Source organism: Propithecus coquereli, unplaced genomic scaffold (assembly GCF_000956105.1).
Source record: "Propithecus coquereli isolate 6110/MARCELLA unplaced genomic scaffold, Pcoq_1.0 Scaffold281, whole genome shotgun sequence".
Taxonomy (NCBI): domain Eukaryota; kingdom Metazoa; phylum Chordata; class Mammalia; order Primates; family Indriidae; genus Propithecus; species Propithecus coquereli.
In genome coordinates, this window is record NW_012148408.1 from 3,617,807 (window position 1) to 3,645,036 (window position 27,230).

The window sequence follows — 27,230 nt, forward strand, 5'->3', positions numbered from 1 at the left end:
TTGCACTCAGACCATTCACAGAGTCGGGGAATCTAGAGGGAGCAGCAATTTTAGGGTGCAGTTGTGGCAACAGGAAGAGTTTGAATTCAGTTTAGGCTGTTGATTCGAGATGCCCACAGGACTCCAGCACCTTGACTGTTAAGCCTGGAGCTCAGAAAAGAGGTGTGGGCTGGCTCACATTCCAAGACCCCCAGTGGACCCCTGAAACTGGGGATAGTACCGAACCCTGCATACACTATGTTTTTACTATGCATACATACCTATGATAAAGTTTAATTTACAAACTAGGCACAGTAAGAGATTAACAATTGTTAATACCTAATAGAATAATTATAACCATATGCCAGCATCACTGTTCTTGCCCTTTGGGGCCATTGTGAAGTAAAATACGGGATACTGGAACACAAGCCCTGCAATACCAAGATAGTCCATCCAACCCTCGAGCCAGATGCTAAGTGACTAATGGGCAAGTGGTGGATACAGTGTGGACAGGCTGGACAAAAGGACGATTCACATCCCGGTGGGATGGAGTGAGATTTCATCACACTGTTCAGAATGGCATGCAATTGAAAACTTAGGAATTTTTTATTTCTGGCATTTTCTATTTAATATTTTCAGGTCACGGTTGACTGTGGGTAACTGAAACTGTGGAAAGTGAAATGGCAGATGGGGAGACGCCTGTCTAGAGGACTCTTTGGTGACTCTTTGCTACAAAGTCAAGGAGAGGGAGAGGCTGCAAGGTGGAGGGGGAGGCAGGATAAAGAATGGTTTTGTCTCCTCCTAAGACTCGAACCTGCTTTTATGTGATTAGTTTTTGGATTCCCCCAACAGAGCTGGGCACGATTCCTAACTCATCCCAGCCAATCAGCAATTGTGTTAAGACCCCTTCTCATCCCCACCCCCCCTGCCATCAATTCCACCTTGAGAAAACCAAATTCACATTGTGCAGGAAAGATGGTGAAAACCCGATTCTTGGCACAACCATCTGATGATTTCTGATTCCTACTTTGGAGGCTGAGTGGCAACACGTGATTAAGTAGCTAAGCTAGTAGATGTTTAATCGATTCTTATTTTCAGGCTATTTATGGGAAGCAGTGTGCCCTGTTGATGGTGAAGGGAATGGCCACATAGCGGTGCCTCGATGGGGTGGAACGAGATGCTGCCATATTTATGCGGCTCTAGCTTTGCCCATTTGGAAGTCACTAAAGGCATGTGTAATAAATTCTCTCCTCTGCCTTGAAAAAACCCAACTGGGCAAGCCTCCATTTCTAATGGGGCCTGTGAAACACAGATATTAAGGACCATGGATCTGGCTGTCAGATTGACAAATGAGTCTTCTCTTTTGAAAGGCACTTAGGAAGTTGTATTTGGAAGCTTGAGTGGAGGTGTCAGAAGCAGGCGGCGAGCATCTCACCCAATGCCTGGGCCTTTTTATTTGGGGGTGGAGTGAGGGATGCTGTTTCTGGTTGTGAGCCCTGGCAAGATTCTCTCCAGATGTTGAAAACGTGGCCAACGTATGCCAAAGGCAAAGGCTTAGGTTTCTGCGGAGCCAACTGGGCCCAGACAACCTGCCGAAGACCTAACCAGGGCTGGTAGGGCCTGAACATTTATGTTTGCCTTTATCATATCAGCACAGTTTGGTGCTGTCCTCCTATCACATGGACGCCCCAGCTTTGCACGTTCACATACGTGAATTCACTTGCTCTTTTAATTCTCCCCAAATTCCAGAGTTCTGGTCTGGCTCTGTCTTCTGTTCACCCATTCTCATCTACACAGACCCCTTTCATGAGCTTTTGCTTTGAGCAGAGTGTCTAAGTTTGCAGCCAGAAACGATACGGATATCATCACCTGTCACTGCCTAGCTTCACAGCCTCAGGGAGAAGGAGGGACCTCAGGGCCGATTTTAATGGGTATTTTGGCAGAGGTGAGTGGTGGGGGATGACAGGGGGACCCTAGAGGGTAGCACTGTGTGGTCCATTCATTCTTTCAACAACATTATCTATTGAGCTCATCTATAAGGAGGGCACTGGGGACACAGGACCCGAAAGACACCATCCTTGCCCTCAGGGAACTCCCAGTCTACAATGAGACAGGGGCTGATGGAGGCTGAATAAGGCAGCTCTGGAGAGGCGGGTGTCTGTCAGGAGCAGTGATCCACAAGGGGAGGTGAGCTGCAAGGAGAATGTTTTATCTCTTGGGAGTGTGACCAAAAAAATGCCAAAATCCCCACTTCATTCTCTGAGCGCTCCAAGGCAGGGGCCAGGTCTTGCTTGCCTTCACCTTCCCAGCATATTCGGGGTGCAGTGAGAAGCTGCTGAAGGAAAAAATGATGTACAAAGTGTGGTATGGAGTAGCTGACTATTCCTTGGAGGGTAGCGGGATGGGACAGGGAAGGCCATGATCTCTGAGCAGTATCTGGAAGCATGAAGAGGGCTTTGCCAGGTAGATGGAACAAGGAAGGGCTTCTCAGCAGAGGGAACAGAGGGTGCGGATGCACAGAGGCAGATGTCTAGAGTGTGGCGTGTCTGGTGGATGGCTCCCCACCACCGGGACATGGTACACACGCTGGCCATCAGACCATGAGGCTGGAGAGAGGGCAGCGGATGGGCTGAGCAGAGCCTTGGGAGGGTGTTTATATCACATCCTCGTCATGATTTACCCCGAGAGCATTCCATGCCAACTGGCACGAAGGAGGGAGTCACAGCTGGCAGAGCAGGAAGTGGGTGCAGAACTACCGTTGGCCAAACATCCAGGCGATCCCTGTGTCCTTGAGTGAGCACAGGCAGGGACTCCCAGGCTGGGAAAGCTAGTGGCCTTTTGAGGTCATCTAATTGAATCCTTTTATTCCACAGATGGGAAAACTGAGGCTGAGGGAGGGGAGCAACCTGCCCATCGTCCCATGACACAGCAGGACTAGAATCCAGGCCTCTGGGCTCCCAGGCTGGTTTGCTCTGCACGGTACCGGGCATCCTTGTTTCTTTGGGTTCACGGCAGGAAAAGAAAATGCCCACCAGCCAATCCCTCCCTGGATCACCTCCCAGTGCGCTCTCCCCAGGCAGTTTCCCCGAGTTACGACCGTGCAGTGTGGTGGAGCAGAAAGAACACGGGCTTGGGAACCTGATAGATTTGGGCTTGAAGCCCAGTCCTGCTGCTCTCCTCGCTATGCAGCCTGAGCAAGGCACTTCACCGTGCAGTTCTGCCACGTGGAGAGGGGAGATAACAGTACCTCCCTTGCAGGGCTGTTGTGAGGGATTAAATGAGATAATGCACCTCAAGTGTCCGTGCACCATAACGCCTGGCAGATAGTGTGCGCTCTGTCAGTAGTAACTGTTGTTATTCTTCCCCATGTCCCGGGGTTCTGTTTCTGCTTCCAGTTTTCTTGCTGCCTGTCTCTGGTGGTGGTGGTTCTGGCAGTGTACAGGGCATCCACAGTCTGAGCTAGCCAGGGGGGCATTTCTCAAGTTGTCCAGGAAGGCAGGGACAACCTAGGCTTAATCGTGTTTAGGGCAAATGCAGATTAAAAAATAGCAATCTTTTGTCTGCGTTGCAGTTCAAGATTGATTCTTTTGGATTACAAAATAAAATTTAAAAAAAATTGAAAGGAGTATGTGTATGTGTGTGATGTATGTGTGTGTGTGTGTGTGTGTGTGTGTGTGTGTGTGTGTAATTATGCATTGGAGTGGGGATAATTTTTACCATGCAAAGGACTTTCCCACTTAACAAAAAGATTCACAGGAGGATTCCTTTAAGTCACCAGTTCCTCTTAGGGCTCTTACTCTGGGGTCAATGTTCCTAAGCAAGATCCACACCAACCTTCCAGGAAAGGGCTTTCTGCTCCCCACTGTCTTGTCACCCCTGGCCTTCTTGCAAGGTTCCCTTGAACTTTGAGGGGAAGCAGCAGAATCCTGGGTTGACAGCAATGTGGCCGCCATATTTCATGGATGGGCCATAGACTGTGAGATGCACTGTGATTTTATGGACCACCAAGAAAGAAAAACACTGTCTACTGTAATTGTTAAGATTTGTTGGATTGTAAAACAAATCCTGATTTCAGAAATGTTAAAATGTGAAAAAAAATGCCTCTTAAAATCAATGAAATTCAGTGTTCGAGGGCCATGGTCAACAGGGTAGGTTAGCACACTGGCAGAATGAGAATATACAAATGGGGCACAATTCCCAAATTATATTAATACCTGGCTTAACGGTATTTTTTCCTTTGTTACAGGCACCACGAATCTACAGGCTACATGTGGGCAGAGACTGGGTCTGTAGCTCCGTCACTTCACTCACAGTAGGTGTTCAGCAGATATTGCTGAATGATTAAACAGAACAAGGCCACGTGACAGAAGACATGGAAAGCCCAGAAAAGAAAATAAATCATTCATAATTCCCCCACTGTGGGTATTTTGGCTTATTGCCTTCGAGTCTTATTTCTTATGAATATGCTCTTTTATGTACATGTAAACATAATATATTATTAGATTTAGCTCTGGGATGTGTTTTTGTATTTTTCTATTAATATAAATGAAATGATGAAACGAGGTGATGCGGAAATGCCTTGAAGACTGCAAAATGTTTAACAAATATCTTATTAGTTATAATAATCAGGAAAGTATGGATATGAACGAGGCTGATTTTTCTGAGAATACAGTTCAGAGCAAACAACAAATTTGCCCTCTGGAGCTGGGAAGATGTTCTATTTCCTCATCCTACTCACCACAGGGAGTCCTCCTGTTTCATAGTGGGAAGAGAAAGACAGACTTAAGCCTTCTCAGACTTCCCACCCAGCCCAGAACTTTCTCCCATCTCACTCATGGAGGGTAAGCTGGGATCAGGGGCATGGGGGTGGGGGTGGGAACAGGCACGTTTCTCAGGCTGATGAAAAAGAGCAGCTTACAGAGAACTTTCTTCTCTCCAGCCTTGGCTAGTGTGGGAAGAAGTTACACTTTGCGTTTCAAGGAATGCTGTTAGCTCACTCTGCATGCCAACAGCAATGTAGACACCAGACACATGTCAACACGAGTAAATAATTCATGACAGCGGTGGCAGGGACATTTGACAAACGCCACAGAGTCAGATTTGCCTTGGACAACTAGTCAAAAATTTACTTTTAGATAGTGACAGAATTCATATACATACTAGTTAGTCTAATCTGTGCCCGGATCTTTGAAGGGACGTGAGTTTACTCGCACAACAGAAGGGAGTGCTGGAAAATTTTCTCTCTTTGACCAAACTCCAGCCAGGCTCTCCTTGACTAGGTCTCAACTTTGGCCCACGGAGACTTGAACGAAAACACTAACACAGTTTCTAACAGCTCAAGGCCACGTCCTTAGGATGACTCTAGCCCTGCTTACAGGGCCTGCCAAAAGAATTTACTATTTGTTCTAGACAACACCTGACTCCAAGGCCCCTGTCTCCCAGTCTCTGTGGGAGGGCAGGAGCCTCACTTCGCTGAGCACCAGTTAGCACAGGTTAGCAAACCGGGATTCTTTCACAGGGACCGACACCCACTCTCCTCCTGGTTGTTGTAATTTTCCACTTCCCTGACTCTGCTCAAGCCCTTGCCATTCCTCCCTTCCCTCCCTCATCCTCCTTTTAAGATACCCCGTCTCCTCTGTGCAAATCAGAGTTGAGTTCAGATCACGCTGGACCTTCTTCTCTGTTGCAATAGTATATTAAACTCTGCCCTTACCATGTCACCTAGTGTCTGGCTTTGTTTACCTTTGACAGTACTTGGGAGCCCAGCTAGGCTAGTAGCTGGGGGCTGCCTGTCCATCTACCCACCTTTACAGGGTAATCTGCGTTCACACTCTTCCTGACTCTCAAACCTTAGCCCTAAGCTTGTGCTCCTGCCGTCTGTCTCACGCCCTTCTTTGTTCTCAAGGATGCATTTTTCTGGTTGTACCATTTGGTTCCCACCTTGCACATGCTTGGACACCCCCATTTCTGTTCATACCACCTGCCAGAGTCTCTGGGGGCCCGTGGAGGCCAGGCTAACATCCTAGCACCCCCACCCCTGCCTCAAAGCTGCCATCCCACCTTCTATGTGCTGCATAGACCTTGGCCTTCACCAACCGCCCAGGCGTTGTGTACAAGGCACAGTTTGTGAGGCTGGCACCATCAACGCTTTCCCAGAGGGTCAAAAGTATAGCTCATTTATAGATTTATAGCCAGTTTTTAATGCAGATATCACTTTACAAAATGGCTAAACAGCTGCAATCATTACTAGATGAAAGATGACATTTGAGCTAGATTTTAAAAACAAATTGAGCTCACAAGTTATGTGCATACACTTTTCCTTACTCTGCGCCGCTGTTCTCCCCAATTCTCCCCTTCTCACACCCTAGAGCTGGTGTCTCCACCACCCACTGACTCGACGCTCCAGCGAATTGTCTAGGAGGGTTGGTTTAGGATTCCCTCCCAGTCTCAGCCTCTCGAGCTTTTATTCTAGGCAAACCAGAAGCCAAGTATCCAGGAGATGAGAGAGAGAAACAGTGTCTGTGTCTCTCCGCAGTGCTGCTTTGAGACTTCCTCCCTACTGAGAGTTTGCGAAGGTCTCCCTTCTGAGATGTAAGACCGACTTCAGACGCGAGCCTGCGCCCGTCCTCCCTCCACCGGCTGACAGAGTGGATGCAGCAGTCCCGGCTGGGTGGGTCCCCTCCCCAGGGCTACATCAGAGAGAGCAGGCGAGAGTTCACACCAATTAAACCCCGTGACGGGAGAGGGATGCCTCCGTCCCTTTTCTCTTTGCAGGCTGCTTTGGATTGTATTAACACAATGAAGAAACATATCAAACTCTGGTTAGCGGTTTCCCTTAGCATCCCCTGGCCAAAAATATATCCCCATTTAAAAAAAAAAATCAACTCGCACAAAGTCTACTGTGACAGAACGTTCTGGAAAAGAAGAAAAAATCCAACCAACTCAGTGAAAAGGAAAATAAGCTGAGTTTCCCTCATACTCGATTTCAGGACCAACATGTGGTACAGGAGATGTGGTGAAGGGGGGTAGCCAACATCTTTCTCCAATTTCAGCGTAAAGCCCTTGGCCAAGCTCAGCCCTGCTCCAGCCTCCGGCCAAGGATGGGAATCCCATTTCTCCTCCTCATGCCTCTGCAGGTGGCCAGGGTAGGCTGAGGACCACCGATCCGGGGAGCCCAGGGAACTTACCCTCTGCTCCTGTGTGGCCACGAAGGTCTGGAACCCCGGAGCCACCCCGAAGCCCAGCTCTTGGATGAAAGGCGGCTCAGACTGACTGTGGATCTGAACTTTCACTCCTGCTTCAAACGTTGTTTCCTCTGAAAGAACAAAGATGGACAGAGCCACGGGTCAGCGACAACAGATGGCCATGGGGTCCTGGGATTGCAAAGCTCAAAGGGACCCTAAAAAGGCCATGCTGTAGGCAGAATAATGGCCCCCAAAGATGTCCATGTCCTCATCTCTGGAAACTGTGAAGAGGTTATCTTACGTGGCAAGAGGAGCGTTGCAGATGTGATGGGGAGACTGCCCTGAGCAGACACACGTGGGCCCAGTGTCATCACAGGAGTCCTTGTACCAGGGAGGCAGGAGCATCAGAGTCAGAGGGAGAAGGACAAATGCTCTGTTGCTGGCTTGGAAGGTGCAGGAAGGAGCCATGAACCCAGGGACACAGGCAGCTTCTAGAAGCTGGAAAAGGCAGGGGAATGGATTTTTTCTTAGGGCTTCCAAAGGAAACACAGCCCTGCCAACAACCTTGATCTTATGGAGCTAGTGAAACCCATTTTGGATTCCTGACCTCCGGAATTTTAAGATAATGAATTTATGTTGTTTTCAGCCACTATATTTGTGGTCATCTGTTGCAGCAGCCATGAGAAACTAATTCAGGTCCGTTGGGCCAACTCCCTGCCTCGGTTGCCAAATCCATAGAATGGGATTATGAAATGAGTCAAGCTCCTTTATTTTATCGACTAGCTTTTCTGCCCGGCCATGAGCTGAAGAGCAGGATATCAGGAGGAGGAAAACACGATGATGCACCAGTAGAAGGGCAGGGCTTGCCTGTTTGCCAAGGTGCCCGCCCTTGGAGCTGCAGGAGGTGGGCAACTAGAAGGGAAGCTTCCCCTGTTTTGTCCTTTGGCAGGAGAAATGGCCCTTGGCAGTGGCAGGGGGCAGGGGCGGCACAACCTGGCTTGCAATCGGCGGAGAACGCACTTACAGGATCGTATCAGCCCTTGCTGGCTCTCCCGCTCTGCCGTACCCTCCCCAAACAGCCTTCAGAATGAGATTTCCAAAGTGCCAACCTGCATAACTCTCTCCCCTGCTTACAAGGAGCTCAGGCTCCTCAACCCACCTGGTGCCAGCCTTGCTCCGGGCAGCCCTCTGCCTCGACGCACTATGCGGTCCAGCCCTCCAGGGCTGCCTGGATTGGGTGTTACTGCCCCTGTTCTGCACAGACGCACGTGCATCTCCTTCTGCCTGGGATGTCCTTCTACGCTGTCCACCTGACCATCTCCCCACTTGTCACTGAAGATTAGCCCTCCAGTGTCACCCAAAGCAACTCCTTCTCTTGCCCTGTTGTATCTTCCACATCTGCCTGCTGAAGCCTCTGCCACAGCACGTGTGACGGTCCTTTATCTGACTGTCCTTCCACCAGGCCGGAGCATCCCGAGGCCAAGTTCTAGGCTTTCTCTCTGGATCTCAGGGGTCCTGCACAGGGCCCAGCATACAGCAGGCACTCAGGGAACATCTGCTGAATGAATGGATGGCAAACCTCCCTCACTTATTAATGGGCAAGGCCAATCTGGAGTCCAAATCAAGGAGTGTTCTCAAAGAAAAGAATGGGCAGAGGATGGACAAGTGCAGGAATGAAGGACGGAGCAGGGGGAAAAACGGGAGTTAGGGAGGGAAGAAGGACATGTCAGCACGGGGGCTGTGACTTGCGGAGGGTTTGGGGACACACTAAAGCTGGTGCAGAAGAGAAAGGCTGAGAGGGAAGGGCCGGGCCAGCCATGGGAACGGCATGACCCATGGAAACCCCGGGGACTTCAGACGGAGGCAGGGAGCGGGATCCAGAGCAGGGTGAGAATTCCAACGTGGGGAGGCGGGGAGGTATGTGGAAAGAAAGGTCCAGTAGGCAGACAGGGCCCCGGGGGAAGGACAGGCAGCCTTTCATAGTCTAGAGGAGTCCAGTGGCTGACACGGGTTTCAGGAAAAGAGACCCCCGGCCAGGAGTCCTTTCAGATACGGTTCCGGGAGCAGGAGAGAGTCCTAGGCAATCCACGAACATATCACACCCTTCCCTCCAGCGGAGTCAACTGTTCTGCAGTTTCTTTACCCAGGTCACCCCGCCCAAACTCCAAGCCATGTGTCCCTGTACGCTGGTGGTTTTGTGTCAACGCCCCCGATCGGTGGTGAATTTCTCAAGAGAGGAGGTGGTGTTTTTTCATTCCGGGCCCCCCTCCCCGGCCCACAGGTGGAGCCTCAAGGGAGGTTTGTAGGTCAGGGAGGAGGACTTCAGCGGAGGGAGGACTGCATGGAATGAGGGGGTGAGTGGTCAGCTGTCAGCGGCTATGTTTTCTGAAGTCTGCCCAGGAGCGAGGCTGAGCAGAGGGCAAGGACCCCAAAGAACAGGGATGAGGAGGGAGCCTGGAGTGACGAGGTGGGGTGGACTGCAGGGACGCTCCCGCTGGGAGGATCTGAAAGCGCCTTCAGTGAGCTGCGGGAGGGAGCAGGAGAGATGCCAAAACTTGTCTTCCAGAGCTCCTTGAAGCCGTGTGCTTGCTACACGACCGGGCTTAAGAAACCCTACAGCCAGTGAGACAGGCTCAAAGGAGGGAACCTGTGGCTTGCAGGGAGAAGTGAGAAATGAAACCTTCCTGTCAGAAAAATCCGCGAGTAGTGGGTGAAACAGACAGACCTGGCGTGCCACTCTCAGTGAGAACCACCCGAGGCTAATCGGATGGGGTTAGGGTTCGGAAGAGGCACTAGTTTATTCCAGAAGCTACAGTAGCTTTGGCAGAGAATAAAATCCTCAGGTAACCTCATTTTTTTTTTTTTTTTAACAAACACCCAGCAAATGGATGGACATGAGTGGGAGAGGGTGATGGATATGGCTTCTGCTCTTTCGAGAACAGTACTGTCCAGTGGAACTTTCTGCAAAGATGAGACTGTTCTATAACCTGTGCTGTCCGATATGGTAGGTGCCAGCCATGAAAGGTGGCTTGCGTGATGGAGGAACTGCGTTTTTCATCTTATTTAATTTCAATTAATGAAGACTTAAGTTTAAATAGTCACATGTGGCCAGTGGCTGCCTTACCGAACAGCGCAGGTTTAGAACATTCATCTGTGAGCAGACCCCTGCCCTCCCAGACCTGTGGGGTGACGAGGATGCCAGCATCCTTCCTCCCTGAGCAGGTGCTCCGGAGGGTCCCTCGTGTGGAGGCCCTGGGGGATTTGGGCAGGGTTCTGGGCAGCAGAGTGATGTGTATTCACAGTCCCAGATCCTCCACCCTGCATTCCCTTCCCACCCCACCCCGCTTTCCCCAAAGCCCTTATCCCATGTCCCCAGATGCCTTTGTCTCTACTCCTCACCAGAACGTCCCTGGCTGCTCTGAGGTTACTCTCCAGGTTGGCAGCAGCAGCCGCCCCTGTCTCTGCCCTCACACCTGCCCTCGCTCTCCCCCTGGCCTGGGCAGGGCAGCTGATTGGCTATGAAGAGCCACCTTGAGAGCTGAGGCTACTAAACACAGGCTGTCAGAGCCAAAGGCGACCTCAGACCACCGACCTCAGTGCTCGAACCAGGGCACGCTAAATCACCTAGAGAGCTCGGGTGCCGCTTCCTGGGATCCACGCCCAGAAAGTCTCATCCCTTCACTCTGCGGGGAGCCCAGGAATCTGCATTTCTGGGGATTCTGCTCTGGGTTGTCTGAGGCCAGCCGCATTTGGGCAATCAAGCCAGGAGGGGAAGCCACTTGCCCGGGCCACATGGCAGGTCAGGAGCAGAGCGGGGGTGAGGGGCCAGGTCTGCTGGGTTCTAATTCGGCACTCTTTCTACCCCACAGGAGTGTGGCTTATTTACTGTGGGCCGGTGCCTTGGCTCACAGGTCTGGGGGTCTGAGGGGGAGCTGAGGAGAGGGAATATCTTTTTCATTGTCATATCCCTCGAAGCCCCTAGACAGTGGCTTACAGAGCTCCACACAAGTTCAAGGTGATGGTGCCTGTGTAGCAACGTGAGTGAAGCTGGCAAGTGAGCCATGGGGCGGCCAAAGGGGCAGAAAGCACAAAGGCTCTGAAACAGCGAAGACCTCGGCCCATTGCCGGAACAGTCCCAGAGTGGCAGGGACATGGTCAGAGGCCAGCTGACCATTTCGTTTACCCATCACAGTTACCCCACGAGGGAGCTCTCCCATTGTATGGACAGGGAAACCGAGGCTCCGAGAGTGTAGCTTGCCCTAGCCACACACGGCAAACCCAGCATCAAACCCTTGGCCGTTGGGCTGCAAGGCCCATGCCTTTTGCCCTCCACCTGTGGCCTTGCTTAAGTGCTCTGTGACTTTCTAGCATCACTGGTCACATTCTGCATTGGTTTGGATCCTTTGGGAGTTTTCAGTCTGGCTCCTGAGCTGCTGAGCTTTGAATCCCTCTGGGACGTGGTGAACAACAATACTGGCACATGCGTGATAAGCTTTGGGATTTTCACAGACTTCATCTTCCTGGATCCTTCCAGCTGTCCCGAGGCAGGTGTCAATATTTCTATTTTATTAAATTTTATTTGTTTATTTTTATGTTGCATTCATTTGACAGAGGAGGAATCCAAAGCTCAAAGAAAGTAAAGGACAGGCCCAGAGTCTATGACTCGTGGCTGCACAGAATTTCGGAGCTAGGAGAGCCCTTGACACTTCTTTAATTCAACTAACTTATCATCGTTCAGGTGAGAAAACTGAGGCCTCCAGAGGAGTGGCCAAGGATCCCACGGCAGGTGGCAGCAGGACAGAGCCCAGGATCCGGGTCTCCTGACTCCTAATCCTCCCCCACCCTCTGTTAGTCAGCTAGAAGCAGCATTGGTCCCAGACGACAGGCCGGTAAGTTCCAAGCTGGGCAGGGATGGAGGGGAAAGAACAGTTTAATTTACAATGGGCCCAACAGCCTTTGTTCTTCCGTCTTAGAGTTCAGGGGAAAGTGGAGCAGTGACAGTCATGGGGACCAGAGTCCCAGCCCTAGTCCTGGAGCGCCCTGGTGGGAAGGGCCTACTGAATGCTGTATGTGGTCAACTAGGGTGCCATCGTGGTCCCTGCTCCCTTGCTTGAACTGGAGAAATCTGAAGAGACCCGAGGCCTGGGAAGAGCGGCAGGGAAGTGCATCAAGAAAAGCCTGGGCTCTGACATCACAGAGACCTGGCTTTGACTCCCAGCCCCGCCACTTAATTGCTGTGAGACCTCGGACAAGTTACCGTGCGTCTCTGAGCCTTAGTTTCCTCTTCGTTAAAATGAAGTGGGGCTGATCTCTCAGGTTACTTTTAGCTCTAAATTCTTTGTGCTGAAGACCATGTGCACATCTCTTCACCTCACTGCATCTCATTTTAATCTCCTGCAAAACGGATTTTTAAAAAACAGACGCGGCTCTTCAGAACTCACATCAAGTCAGAAGAGGTTGATTTTTTCTAAAGACAGCACAAACAATTCACAAATGGCTGCCCCTCTAAAATTGGACAATGCATATCTCATTCTCCCTCTCCAACCTACCCCTGTCAGGTAGGCCCAGTAAGGCAGCAGACCAGCACGGAGACCGGCAAGCTCTCGCTTGGTTGCTCACAGGTGACATTTTGAGGCTAGGCGAGCTTCCGGAGGAAGGAAAATCAATGTCGTGCCCCCACGCTGGATGGGCTGCAATTAAGTCTGTTCAGGGCAGCAGCGAGAAGCAGCAGTGTTCTCGCGAATGGCTGGATATCCAGGAGCCATTATCGAGTGGCCACAAGAGTTTGGTGACAGCTGCAAACTTCAGCCCCTCCTTGCAGAGCTGGAGCACGCTACTATTTTAAAGACCCTGTGATGCCCTAGGGCAAAAACATTACCCTGTTGAACTAAATGTTACCTAAAGCAACCTTTTTTTTTTTAATTTTCATTTTTAAGGTGGAAAGAACCCAGGAGGATCAAATCAGAAGATGTGGATTCAAATATTAGAGATCGTGGGATAGTCACTGAATGTATCAGAGACCTGCTTATTGCACATGTCAGATCTGCTAAATGATCAGAACTTTCCTGTCTATGTCATAGGAGTGGGCAGGATCAGAGGCCAGAAGGCTGGCAAAGCACCTTATACACTGTAGGATGACGTGCCCATGTTGGGGAAGGGGATAACGTTAGGACTTGGTTACGTGACTGAGAAGTGTGGCTACACTTACATTCCCGCTAGACGAAATATTTTTAAAACATACATTAGTGAAGGCACGTGGAGTTGGGGTTAGTTTCATTACAAAAAGATTCACCCCAAGGATTCCTTAGATAATGAGTTTCCCTAGTGCATTCAGCCTCAGAGATTACAAATTACTCGATAAGAAGGCTGATGATGCTGGGTGACAACTGGTGTTTGGAAGATAACGCCCTTGAAAAGCCACCAGGAAGTCTCTGAAATTATAAGATTCTATTTACAAAAATTCTGTTTCCACACGCTGGTGGTGGAAGATAGGTACAACCAGATCGTAGAACGGATCATGTGTATAGATTGTGATGTGATTATAGAATTCAAAAACATCCAAAGCATTACTGCATTCATAGCAACTTTTCGTTATTGAATATTTTCTCAATCAATGAATAAAAAAAAGCATGATAGCTTTCATGTGGGGTGATGGCTGAGAAATAGTTTTGATGTTAAGAAGACATCCTCATCCTTCCAAATGGTGGGAAACAGTGGTCTAGATCAGAGCTTCTTACACCTGAATGTGCATACAAGTCACTCGGGGACCTGTCACAACGCAGAGTCGGGGTGGGGCCTGGGATGCTGCGTGTCTGACAAGCTCCCAGGTGATGCCAGTGCTGCTGGTCAGAGGACTCCTGGAATATCAGGACTCCCGGGAGAACATCTGTGCTTTAGCAGAACACGCCAGGCCCCTGGGGATCTGGCCTCTCCCTACCTCTCCAGCCCCAGGTCTCATCCTTAGAGCCAGATGCCAGCACACCCTGGGCCATTCTTGGCCTTTGCTCCTCGTTACCCTCCCTCTGCCTGGGACCTCATCTCCCCAGGGCCCCACATGTCCCTCTAACTCCCACACACTGCCCAGCATCCTGGCCAACAGGCCAGAGACTAAAACCAAAGGTGATCTCCTCTCTGAAGCCTCCCTTGAGATACTCTTTCCCTCCCTTCTAGAACTGACGATCATCTCCTTCATTCTCCATCCATCTTCTATCTGTCATAACACTTGATGACAATTAATGGTTCACATGTTCCCTGAAGCGACTGCAAATGCCTGGCACTCCTCAGGCACTTTATATGAAAGGTGTTGGATGGACGCATTTCCAACTACTGTATAAAAAGATCCCTCAAGGTATTCCCTAGGTTGTAAAATCTTTGAAAACTTGGACTGGGCCCTTCATCTGTATCACTGGAGTGCCTGGCACATAGTAGGTGCTCAATGGGGATTTATTAAATAGGCGACATGAGCTCTGAGGGTGGGTCTCTTTCATCTGCTCCTAGATGTTCTCCTTGGACCACTGCCTGGCTGGCTGGGAGTTTTAACTAGATCACATATATTTTCTGCATAGCACTTAGCATGTGCACTAAGCAGATCTTCCCAGAATGATAAAAGTCAGGCTGCTTCTGGCTGCTTAATGGATACCTGCCTCCAACAGTGCTTCTGATTTATGGCATCCTTTCTCCAGAGTCCTCGGGCACCTGTGGAGACCCCCCATGCAGCACAAAGGCCCAATCTGAGGGTGAGCACAGTATCTCAGCTGGCTGCTGCTGTCCCTGGACCCTGGGCTCTCAGCATCCACGCCAGAGCCTGCCCCTCTCACTCTGGGGAGGTACTTAGGACCAGGCGCCACAGCAAGTGTTTCCCGGGAGCAGAGATGTCAGAGAAACCATGGCAACCATCAGCATCCACTCTGGCTATGTCCCATCTGTAATGGGAGATAGGAAACGTGCTACCCTTGATAGCTGCTCAGGCCTTCCAGCTACGCTGAAAATTTATGATTATTTTTAATTTAATTTTTATTTTTATCAAAGCAATATATGTACATAATTTAAAAAGCCAAATGGTACCGCTAGGCTTCTAATGAAAAACAGCAGCTCCCTGCTTCACCTCTTCCTATTCCCTGAGTCCCACTTCTCAGAAATAACAACTCTCAACTAACTCTGTTAGCTGTTTATTTCCACGGGTGTTAACTGCTTGACAGTTATTTCTTGGTTTTAAAAATTGTAGATACTATCTACTGAATTCCTACCAGGTAGGAATCATCTCTCATCATATGATGCTATCTGCGTGATTCCTACCTAATCACAGAAGATGAGAATTTAGGCTTCTCAGATGAAGTATTTCACCATCATTCCTTTCCTGTCACCTTCCAAATATAGGTATATGGTATTTTGGCTAAGTCAGTATCCAGCTTTTACATAACTGTGACTCTGTAAATATTGTGCACAGCCCAGCCTTGTAGCACATAACGTTTTTGATCTCTTTCTTCCAAAACTATTCTGTTTTCCCTTTTTTTTTTTTTTTGTTCTGCTCTGTTTGGCCTTGCCTTTTCCTTGTGGGTTTGTTTTGCTCGCTGGGTACCTATCACTAGAAATTCCAGATGTGATGGCTGAGCTGTAAAGCACGTCTCAGTACAGCCAGCCAGATTCATAAGGGTTGTTTGTCCCTGCTGAGCCGGCATCTTCCTGCTGCATTTCGGAATGATCGCTCTCTAGGCCTCCTGCTCAACTGTCACCCAGTTCTTCTCTTCATCCATGCCTGGGACTCTCCTGAGGCCGGATCCCCTGTTTCTGGAATCTTATGTGATCTTCTTCCTTGGTTTTCATTCATATCCTCCAGTAACTTCCTGAAAAAGTCTTCGTGGGAGACACACTTTTTTGAAACCAAATTCTACTCTCACACTTCGGCTGGAGTTTGCTGGGTATAGAATTCTTTCTTAGAAAAGAAATCTTTCGCCCCCACCGATTTGAAGGCATTGTGCCATTGTCTTCTGGCTTCTACTGCTTCTGTTGAGAAGTCCCGGGCCATGCTGATTCTAGATCCCAGGTGGGTGACTTGTTTTCTCTTTCCAGAAACATACAAAATTTCCTTTTTATTTCTGTTAGCCTGAGTTTTGCCAGGATGTGCCTTGGTCTGGTTGTTTTGCACAGTTGCAGGCAGGACTTGGTGAACCCTTCATCTGGAAAATCAGGTACTTTGTAAAGAATTTTTGTTGTATTAATTCTTCTACAATGTCCTCTTCTCCATTCGCTTGGTTTTATTATTTTAGAACTCCTAGTATTAGGATGTTGGACTTCCTGGATTGACCTTCTAATTTTCATACTTTTTTTTCTCTCATTTTCCTGTTTTGTCTTTTTGTTTCACTTTTTTTGGGAGATGTCCTCAATTCCAATCCTTCTATGGATTTAAAAAAATGTTTGCAATCATATTTTTAATTTAATTTCTTCTTCTCTGAATGTTCCTTTTTAATAGCATCCTGTGCTTATGTTTATGGATGCAGTATCATTTCTTACCTCTCTTGAGAATTTTAATTAAAGTGTTTTGATGTTTTCTTCTGCTTCCTGAATTTATTTTTTATTTATCAAACACTTTAATAGTGTCTAGTATTATCCAGGCACTATTCTAAGTATGTCATAAATATTAACTCATTTCAATCCTCCGGACAACCCTATAAAGTAGATAATATTATTATTGTCATTTTAGAGGTAAAGAGAGGTTAAGTAACTTGAGGCTCAGAGAGGTTAAGTAAGTTGTCCAAGGTCACACAACTGATTAGTAGTCTAGCTGGGATTCGAATACAAGCAGTCTGGCTCTACAGCTTGTGCTGTTAGCCATTGTCTCTGCTTCCTCAATGTTTCTTTCTTGTTTGGATTTGGTTCCTTTCCTATCAGTGGCTTCCCTCACATGCCCGGCTCTTTGCTGTCCATTCATGCTTAAGAGGTTGTTAAAGGCTGCACAGCCCTTCCTTCTGTGTTTGTGGACTTATCAAGGACATATCACTCGAAGGTGACCTACTTAGGCAGTTTGAGGATGTCTAACTGTCATTGTCTGTGGGTCTTTCCTCTTGAGCTTGCCAGTTTCTCTAGGAATGGATCATCCAAACTTCTGCTCAGGGTGGGTGCGGCAGATTAGTCTGTCTGAGGTTCTCACTACTCAATAAGCAGAATTTCAGCTCATCTCCCCCTTTTCCATAGAGCACCTCACTCTCGGCCTCAGCCGCGCCTGATCTCCCCGAGTCCAGAGCCTGTTTCAATATTACCTTCTGCTGGGGTGGGGAGAGGTATTTGTCTGGCTGCTTTGGGCCACGGGAGGACATCTAGGGACCTAACAGCTCCTTTTAGGGACTTTTAACTAATCCTTCTAGGTTTAGCTGTTCCTCTTATCCCTGTCTACGGCAGTATCTGGTGCCTTAAATTCTCGATCTTTTCTGGGGATTCCAGGGTGACGACTGTTGACTTTTGCTGGCCTCCCCAGTGGGCCCTTAGTTTTCAGCCTTGTCTATCCTGCCACCTCAGCTGCCACTCACCTGTTTGCTTTACAGCTTCCAAAAATGTGCTGACATCTACTTACTACTATTCTCTTTTCCATCCTCTTTGTCCTGTGAGCTTACATTTAAAACAAAAACCCTTGATTTCCACTTAGGTGGGGTTTGGGAAAGGGGCCTCCCCTAAACACCTATGTTCAACCCAGCACGTTTAGTCAGAATTCTAGGCTGTCAGCTTCCCTGAGACTCTGGAGCTCGGCAGAAATGTCCCGAGCTTCTTCCATCCCAGGAGAAGGGAGAGAGATACTTAGGGTTGGTTTCTGGGATGGCCACAGCCATAGAACCAACCGACACTTCTCATCCCAATAAAAGCCCCCTGCCCGCCAGTGGTTTTCAAACTGGGCTCCATGGAGCCCTAGGGTTCCTTGGGGTTGGACATAGGCAACAAGGGAGAAAGCAAACTGGGCCCCCATCTCCAGTGGAGCCAGAAAAGTTCTGCTCTTGTCTGTTTTATATGTGGGGACTGTGCGAAAGCTTTCATTCAATATAATGATTCTGTTCTTGAAAAAGAAAAGAGGAAAAAATAGACAAGGAGGACCACAGCAGACCTATCATTATACACCATTCTCTCTCCAGAGACATCGGCAGAACATTTTTCCTGAGCTATTTTCATGGCGGTGCTTTTACAATTCCATTTTGAACATTCAGGGAATTTAGTCATCGCTTTGGGTTTGGATGTGGGTTTTAAGCTTGGTTCACTACTTAACTAGGTGTGTGCCGCTGGGAAGCTGACATCCTCTCTGGGCCTCAGTGTCCCCATCCTGCAATGGGGACTGTAATACCTTGTCAGCAGGGTAGGTGGGAATGTTCATGGCACACAGTAGCTACTCATTAATGTTAGCTTCTCCCTCACCCTGGCCTTAGCAGTGTGCACAATTCCAGCATTTCTTTTTTTCTCTTGACAAAGATTTATCACTGGTATACATCGGCGTGCCAGATAGTCCAAGATCCCTGACTTCCGGGGGGCTTATGTTTCAGTGGAAGGGGAAGACAATGAAAAATAGATAAGTTTCACATGGCGTATGTGCAGGGGACACATGCCATGGAAACAAGAAAAAGTTGAGCAGATGAAGAGGGATGGGAGTTGGGGCGGGGGTTGCAATTTTAAACAGGGTGGTCAGGGTCGGCCTCATCGAGAAGGTGATACGGATGTCTGAACGAAGGCTTGGTGCGGGAAGGCAATTAGCCACTTGGATATATGAGCAAAGAAAATTCTAGGCAGAGGTTAGTAGCAGATGCAGCTGCACTAAAGCAAGAGCGTCCCAGAAGCAGCAGGGAAGGCCACGTGACCAGAGCCGAGTTAACACTGCTGGTAGGAGGTGGCGAGACAGGAGGAGTAATGGGCACCAGATCTTTACTTCTGGTACAGCACAGCATTGAAAAATAATTCCTTTGCTCAAAATTATATCCAATATATTATCACCTTTATGCTTATTGAACACTAGGATTTGGGGAAATCAAGGCAGATTATATTTGATGAAATAAGTGTATTTCATCAGAGTAAAGGAGGGAGAGGAGATGAGGAAGGAAGGGGCCATTTATGGCCTTTCCGACATTTAAACCAATCCATTGAGATTTTGAGTTCCTTGGGAGCTCCCTGTGCACTGATTCCGGTTTCCTCCAATGTAACCCACACTCGCCCTCACCCCCATGTCCCCCAGCGTGTGGCCATTCATGGGACTATGTGCCCAGCACAGTTCTCTTGGGAGCTCCTTCCCCAACCGCCCCTCACGCAGCCTCCTCTGGGTCTATTACGGGGTCATCCCATGAACTCACACCCCTGCTCACTGCTGATTGGTTCAGGGGTGGGCACCTGACTGGACCTGGGCCAATGATTCCCTTCCCTGTTTTTTTTTTTTTTCCCCAAATAGGACATCAGTGAGATAGTCAAAACAGTCTCTTGCTGGTGGTAGAATCTGTAAAATACAAAACTCAGGATCTGTTGGGAGCCCTGTGTGGAAAAAAAAAAATGTGTGTAGAAAAAGCCTGTCTCTAGCAAGAGAGAATGAAAGGGATTCCGGGAGAGGAGGAGTGAGAGATCCGAGGGTGCAGGAGCCCTTGGTTCCAGTTGTCTCTGACGCCACCACATCCTTGTCCCTCCTGCAGGCTGGTTGTTGAAGCTTGCCTTGGGTTCTGAGGGCAAAACAATTCCTTTTATGCCTAAGCTTGTTTGATTCAGGTTTCTCTCATGTACAACCTAGATAACCCACTGCCTATTTCTTTTATCTTTGAAGTTCCTCAGAGGTATCTACACAGAATTTCGTTTTTAACAACCTCCTCCCTGTCTTCAATTTAATTTCTGTTAGAAACCTCTGGCCATGAAGTCTGCACTTCTATACTCTAGGACAGCTTTTCAGAAAGTATATTTTGTGGGCTCTTCTGTGAAAAAGAAGGTTTCCATGGTCAGAGGCATTTGGGAAATAAATGTCGCATACAATATTCCTATCTTAGAAATTCATGATGTAGCATATTAAAGAATTTCCGCGATAAATAAATGTGTTTAATGTTGTCTAACCGGGGTTCCCTAGATTCTTTTTGGACCCCAGATCCTTTTTATTTTCATGTAACATGTAGTATCCCAAACTCCTGACATTCCACAGGGCCCATTTGGGGGCACACTCTCTAGGTCCCAATGGGACTGAGCCCACCTTCTTTAAAATGGCATATTACCACGGTGCCCCACACAGTGATGTTTGACCAAGGGCACTGTCAGCCTGGAGGAAGGGACATTTTTGATAGTTTTCATAGAGTCACCCTCTACCCTCTAAGCATGAGCTCATAGGTCTGGGTCTAACCAAAGTGGGTGGCTTTTTCTAACTGACTTCTTGGTGTATTATGTGCTGACTGTGGTCTTGCAAACCATTGTCCCCTCCCCTAAAGTCCTCCCTGTTAGTCAGAATTATGTCCAGGGGAGTCGTTTTCTCATTGCTTCCCTAAATATCTGAGAGGCAAAGCTGTCCACGAGGTAGGAAAGAGTGTACCAGAGGCTCTGCTTTGAGCAGAATGGGGCTTCCAGATGTTGAGGTACTTCAGACTCCCAAGACAGGAGATACTTGCAACATTCTCTGCCCCTGGGACTTTCTGCCTATCCCCCACCTACTGGTCGTCATGATCATCCTTTCCCTGTTCACAGTGTACAGAGAGCTCCTCATCCACGCTGTGGAGTCAATGGGTTTTATTTCTTTTATTCATTCATTCCTCTCAAGACCTGCTCAAATACCCCGTGCACTATGGTGCTTTCCCTGAGCCCCTCTGTGACTGTGTCTCTTCCTCCAGGCTCAGATCAAGGACTTGTCTTTTTCACCTTAATGTCCTTACTTTGGTGCAAAGCCTGAGATGGTATACATGGCTAATGAATAGTTTGCTAAATAAATAAATGAATAAATGAATGCATGAAATAAGCGTCAGGGACCATACACATGGGACCCCCAGCAGCCCACACAGGCAGGGTGCCAGGTCCCTGGGTCCATGTCCTTTGGTTTTCCAACACTTCACAGCCCCCTCCACCTTCACCAACGTGCAGGAGCCTGCTTTCCTTTTGGCTGGACTCCTAGAAGCGTTGGGATAGTCAGGATGGCCAGAAGAGGAAGAGGCTAGTCCATCCTTTCCTCTTCTCCTGAAATCAAGCCACTCACCTGCCCAACCACACCTGCAGCTGCAAACCTTCCTCCACATTTCCTCCCAATACCTCCCCTCCCCCTACCTACCTTCCCTCTCCTGTATTCCCATCACCTGCCCTCTCCCACCCAGTGAGCTGAGCAAACCCAGGTCATCCCAGGCCATGCCTGGGACATCTTTCCCATTTACCACATGTCATCCACCCCTTGCTGCAGAACAGTCCTTCACAGGGTGGGCCAAACCCTCGCATCTGAGCCAAACCAGTCTTTCAGAGTCGGCCCTGCACCCCTCCACCATCGCCCAGTGCCCGGTCCCTGTGCCCAGCTCACCTGTCTCTCCCCAGATGGGCAGGTACTCATCCTGCTGAATGTCCAGCATGATCTCCAGCCCGTTGCCTGTCCCCCCCTTGACCGTGGTGAGCAGAGGTTTGCCATCCTCGCCTGAGTTAAACATGTAACACTTCCCATATTTTGTAAACACCTGAAGGAGAGAAGAGAGAGAGAGAAGCACATGGGTGACTTCAGACTGGGGTCCAGAGACTGGCAAGACCCCAGACCTCCGACCGCAGGTCAGAGTCCCCACAGCCCATCACAACCACCCCTCCTGGGGCCAGTGATTCTTCACCCCAGCTGATGGCGTGACTTTTGCCAAGTGGAATGCTGGCATCTAGGAACCAATCTGGACATGCTTTGGGGTTTGTTGCAATGGGATCTTGTCTCTTCTCCCTCTGAACACTGCCCCGGGAGGTCCCGTTCCCATCCAGGCATGAAATATCATCTGTGAAGTCCTGACCCTCCAATTGCACCTGCGCCCCCGAGCTCTGTGCCTGACTCCAGACACAGTGATGTCACTCTCTGTTTGACAGGCACACCTTCCAGTGTCCCACAAAGCCCAGATGCTCAGCTTGTCCCAGAGGGAACCGATAACCTTCCTCAGCTTCCCCGCCCCATTGGACAACTCTTCTGCACCCCTCTCCTGGGGAACAACATCACCGCCTGCCGAGGGGCACGAGCCAGACCCTCAGAGTCACTGTCTGCTCTTCCTTTTCCTTACCCCTGGGTCCAATTAACCAGCCTACCTATACTCTCTCTGCATCTGTCTTGAATTTAACTTTTTCTTTTCTATGCTGCCATAATTAGGATCCAAGCATTTCCTGCCTGGGCATCTCTAGTTATCTAGCTCAACTCCTAGACTTCAGACAACCTTCTCCAGCTCATCCTCTAAGCTAACCATGGCTCACTCTTTTGGAATGCACACATGATCACATTACACCTATGCTGAAAATCCAGCAGGGCACCGTCCCCTTAGGCTGAAATCCAGACCCATCACACTCAGTCTCCTATGATGCCTTCCGCCTGTTCCTCCTGCCTCCCTGCCTGCTGCTTCCCGCCTGACTCCACAAGCATTGGCTAGCAGGTAGACTCCATGGGCTCGGGGACTATATCTGCTTGCTCACCGAGGTGCCTATCCCTGGTGGCTAGCACAGCACCTGGCACATGGGGGTGCTCTGGAAATACATGTTGAGTGAATGAATGAGTGAGTGGGTGGGTGGGTAGGTGGAGCCAGACCAAACAACTTGCGGCACCCCGGACATGCCCTGCTGCTTCACGCACTGCGGCTACTTCTTACTTCTGCCACCTGTAACTCCACTCAGTCCTCTCTCTGCCTGGACAACCTCTAGCTATTCTCCAAGACCAGATGGATGCATCTCCTCCTCCAGGAAGCCTTCCGGAGACCCTGGGCCAAGCAGGCTTACTGCCCCTCGTCGCTGTTCCCCTCCCTCCTTCACCGTAGCATCCGCCGGTTGGCACTGACTAGTTGGTCCTGCATCTCTTCTGAACTCAGCTTTGCCTCTCATCTCTGACTCCTGGCCCTTAGCACACCGCTGGAACACAGCGGGAGCTCAGTTCACCTTTGCCTGATGAAAGCATAATTGCAAAACGGCCGCGTGGTGGTGTGGGAAAAGCCCACGGCAAGAGAGGCAGAGATCTTTATCCAAGTTTTGACATTGCCACTTATTAGTCATGTGGCTTTGGGTGAACCAAACAAACCCTCCAAGCCTCAATTTCTCCATCTATAAAATGGGGGTTCTAGTCCTTGCCTTTGCTGCCTCTCAAGGTTATTGAGAGGATCAAATGAGGTAATGCATGCAAAAGTGCTTTGAAAACCATAAAAGCTTTCTACGAATGCTATGAGTTATTATGATTATATAACTTCTTTGGAACCTCAAGCTGAAGCCAAATTACATCTGGCAAAATTGGCTGGAAGAGAGCCAGGCTGACTGTATTGGATTCCTGCAGCTACCGAAATCTGGGCCCAGGCCACCTCCCTGATCATGCTTCACTGCACTGTCCCACTCTGCAGGCTGCAGGTCACGGGGAGACTCTTTGGCTTCTCATCCTGCAGGGACAGGTGAATAGCAGGGGCGAGCACTGGATGCTGCTTTTCTCATGTGATCTTGATGGCTAGATGAAAGGAAGGAAGAGGGACCCCTACCATGTGCCAAACACTGTCCTAGATGCTTACCAGTGTTATCTCACTTAACCCTTGCAACCATGACCTTTGGTGGGCGTTGCTTTGCCTGTTGTGCAGAGGAGGAAACCAAGGCCCAGAGAGGTTAAGTGACTTGCCTGAGTTCACACAGCTGGTAAGTAAAGAAGCTGGGATTCAAATCCATGTCTGTCTAATTCTAACACACATACTCTTTCTGGGTGTGCTGTCCTGGGAGGGACATGTGAGTTTTTGTCACTAGGATGCCTCCGAGTCACATACTGCTTCTCTCTTCCTTGCTTTTGCCATCAGCTAATTCATATGCATGTGCTCCTACTAGACGCAAGTGTTATAGGTATTGCAAAAAAGTACAAGCCCTACTTCCTGCCTTCAGGACCTGTAGAAACACCAGATTCTACATATTTCTCCACGATACAAAACAGTTCCGAGTCCCTGGCCAGCTGCATTATTTCAGGACAGCAAAGCCTTACTCTCTCAGCTTCATAGTGGGGGAGAACAGCTGGATTAACGCGAAGTCCACACCAAATGCCGTTTTTCAAAGAGCTGAGTTTTATCGTCACTATTGCATATAGGAATTGAACTTGGCTAATGAACTTGTCCCTTGGAGAGATGCTCTTGGGGACCGCTGTAATGAACAGATATGAGCATTTTATAATTAGCACATCCTTTGCATGGGGTTCAATGCATCTGGAGTGACTTCTAGGGTGCTCCAACAGAACTTTTTTTGTAGACACTCTAAATATCCTGTCTCCTAAATTGCTTATAATATTAATTTGCCTATCTATATGACGAGATTTATAAGCAAAAGTATATTTCAGCTTAGCATCAGACTTTTGCAAATTCCAACTCCCTCACTCAGCCCTCCCCCACTATCTGGGTCTTGAACTTCAGGCTGGAGTTAGTGTGGCAACCTGAAGTCAGCTGTGATCCCAGCCCTGCCAAAACATGCCAAGTGTTGTTGGTAAAGGTATTGACCCCCCCTGAGCATCTGAGGATAATGACAAAGGGTCTTAAAGATCAGCTCGTTCACCCACCCTACTTTACAGATAAGGAAAGAGAGACCTGGGAGAGAGAAAGTGACTTGCCGAAGGTCACCAGCCTCCCTCAGTTTCCCCACTTACAAGAAAAAATGGAGGGTCTAGAGGGGTGCTGAGATCCTCCCATCTCTGACCTGCAACTGATCATTAACTGAGTGTCTGCTTTGTGCAGACACTGAGCAGAACGGAAGCCTCATGAATTGAAGCCTTTCTCTGTAAAAGAGGGAGAGACGGGTCCTTATAGTGGGGTGGGCAGAGACTTGCTCCCCTCCTAGGCTGCCCCTGGCCACGGCTGGCACTCACCCTAGCTCAGGTGACGGCTCCCGATGGCACCCTCAGTGTCAGTCTGATCTCCCCTGCTCCTCCTCCTGGGGGTGGGGTTCTGGGGCAAGTTCACGCTGATGTAGGTCAGAGCTTGGTCAGGGGTGGTGTCACCAGAGTGGTAGGGGTGGGGAGCCAGAGGGTGACTGTGGCCAATTCTCAGAGATGGCCAAGTGACAATCTACAATGGCTAAATTCTTTATCAAGTCAGAACCATCAGGAGGAGGCCTAAAATCCTCTGTGACTTCCCGTTGCATTTATTGTAAAGCCCCAAATCCTCTCTGGGGCCCTTTATGGCTCAGCCCCTGTTCCCTGTTCTCCCTTCTCTCACATGCTTCAAACGTCCTGGCCCCTGCAGTTCCCAGATGTGCAGCCAGCTCTTCCCCCGCCTGGCCTTGCCACATGCCGCTTCTTCTGCCTGGAATGTTCTCCCGACACACCTTGCCTGGCCAACTCCTGATCAGGCCTCAGAGAAATCTTGCTTGGCCACACCACCCCACAGCTCTCAGCCTCCATTTAAATTGGGGCTTATTGGGTTTTTTTAAAATTGTTTTTGTTTTTGTTTTGTGTGTGTATGAGTGTGTTTTTTGAGACAAGGTCTCACTCTGTCACTCAGGTTGGAGTGCCGTGGCATCATCACAGCTCAACGCAACCTCCAACTCCCAGGCCCCAGTGATCCTCCTGCCTCAGCCTCCAGAGTAGCTAGGACTACAGATATGCACATAACTGCACCCAGCTAATAAAAATTTTTTTTTTTTTTGTAGAAAAAAGGTGTCGCCACATGCCCAGGCTGGTCTCGAACTCTTGACCTGAGTGATCCTCTTGCCTCAGTCTCCCAAAGTGCTGGGACTACAGGCGTGAGCCACCGTGCCTGGCCCAGGGCTTATTGTTTTACAACCTTTCTCGTGTCTATGAAAGTGTGCAACTCCATGGTTATTTGTGGAATTATTTGTTGAATGTGTTTTCCTCTAGACTGTAAGCTTCAAGAGGGCAGGGACTGCGTGTGATTTGTTGAATGAATGAATGAATTCGTGAATGAATGAATGAATGAGTGCCAAGGTGCTGCTGCCCCACGCCCCCGCCCACCTCCAGAAGTGCCCTTCCCTGCTGGTGACTCACCCGGTCCTGGCCGAGCCCATGCTGACACACTGTCCACCTCCCCTTCCCTCCCTTTCTCGGCTGTGGCCTTCTCAGCTTCCCACTCGATTGTACCCAAGCATTTCTGCTTGCTCCTCCAGGAAGATACTGGTGGAAATAATCCTTTTGGGAACTAAGATGACTGGGGACAGTTTACCTTCGTGGGCGCCCGTGAAGTGGCTAAAGAAAGCAAAGCGCCTGCTGGCTGCACGCTGCTGCCAGCCTCCCTGCCCGGGCTGCTGAGCCCGCTGCTCCTGCCTGCCTCTTTGCAGGGGATTATTTTCCTCTCTGCTCAACATCAAAGGCCAGAAAACCGTTTACACACAGTGCGATTTTGCTACAAATTTGGGACCTCCTCCTTCTGCATTTCGGGGCACGGTGACGTGGAAGAACACACGCTTCAAATTTACGCCTTGTCGCCCCCAGCCAGAAAATATTATTTATTTAAGTTCAGACTGTCAGGCCGAGCTCGCTGCTGCTGCAGACCTGCCATTCTGCCGGACGTTTCTCTGCTCTCCCGGTAAGTGCTGTCAGCCCCCGTTGTGGATGGCAGGGCTGGATTTGCCAGGTTGCAAAGAGTCTAGAATTGCACTAAATGGGACAGGTTTGTAAGAACTAAGTAAGAATTAAGGAAGGTGCACGTTTCGAACCTAGATCTCCAGGAGTGAGGGGGTCTTCTGAGACAAAAGCAGGCCCACGACTGTCATCTTCATTGCTAACGTTTGCATGGTGTGTTTCTGTTTAGAGACTGCGTCTACACACAACCTCAGCTTTCTCGATGGCCCTAGAACGTTGGTGGGAGGGAACTAACAATTGCTCCGTGCTGGCCCCTGCTTGGCACTCTCATAGGTGTTATCTCATTCTTTTTTTTTTTTTTTTTGAGACAGAGTCTCACTCTTTTT

At 49.2% G+C, this 27,230-nt stretch overlaps 1 protein-coding gene across 2 annotated transcripts in view; it reads right to left on the bottom strand.

Moving 5' to 3' along the window:
- ASIC2 (acid sensing (proton gated) ion channel 2) overlaps positions 1–27,230 on the bottom strand; it is a 1,009,922-nt gene that overhangs the window by 55,998 nt on the left and 926,694 nt on the right. For both annotated transcript variants that reach the window (XM_012648270.1, XM_012648271.1), the window contains exons 2-3: positions 21,652–21,802; positions 7,167–7,294 (exon numbers count right to left, since the gene is read on the bottom strand). In XM_012648270.1, the coding sequence (XP_012503724.1) occupies positions 7,167–7,294; positions 21,652–21,802 (279 nt within the window). The remainder of the gene's footprint in view (positions 1–7,166; positions 7,295–21,651; positions 21,803–27,230) is intronic.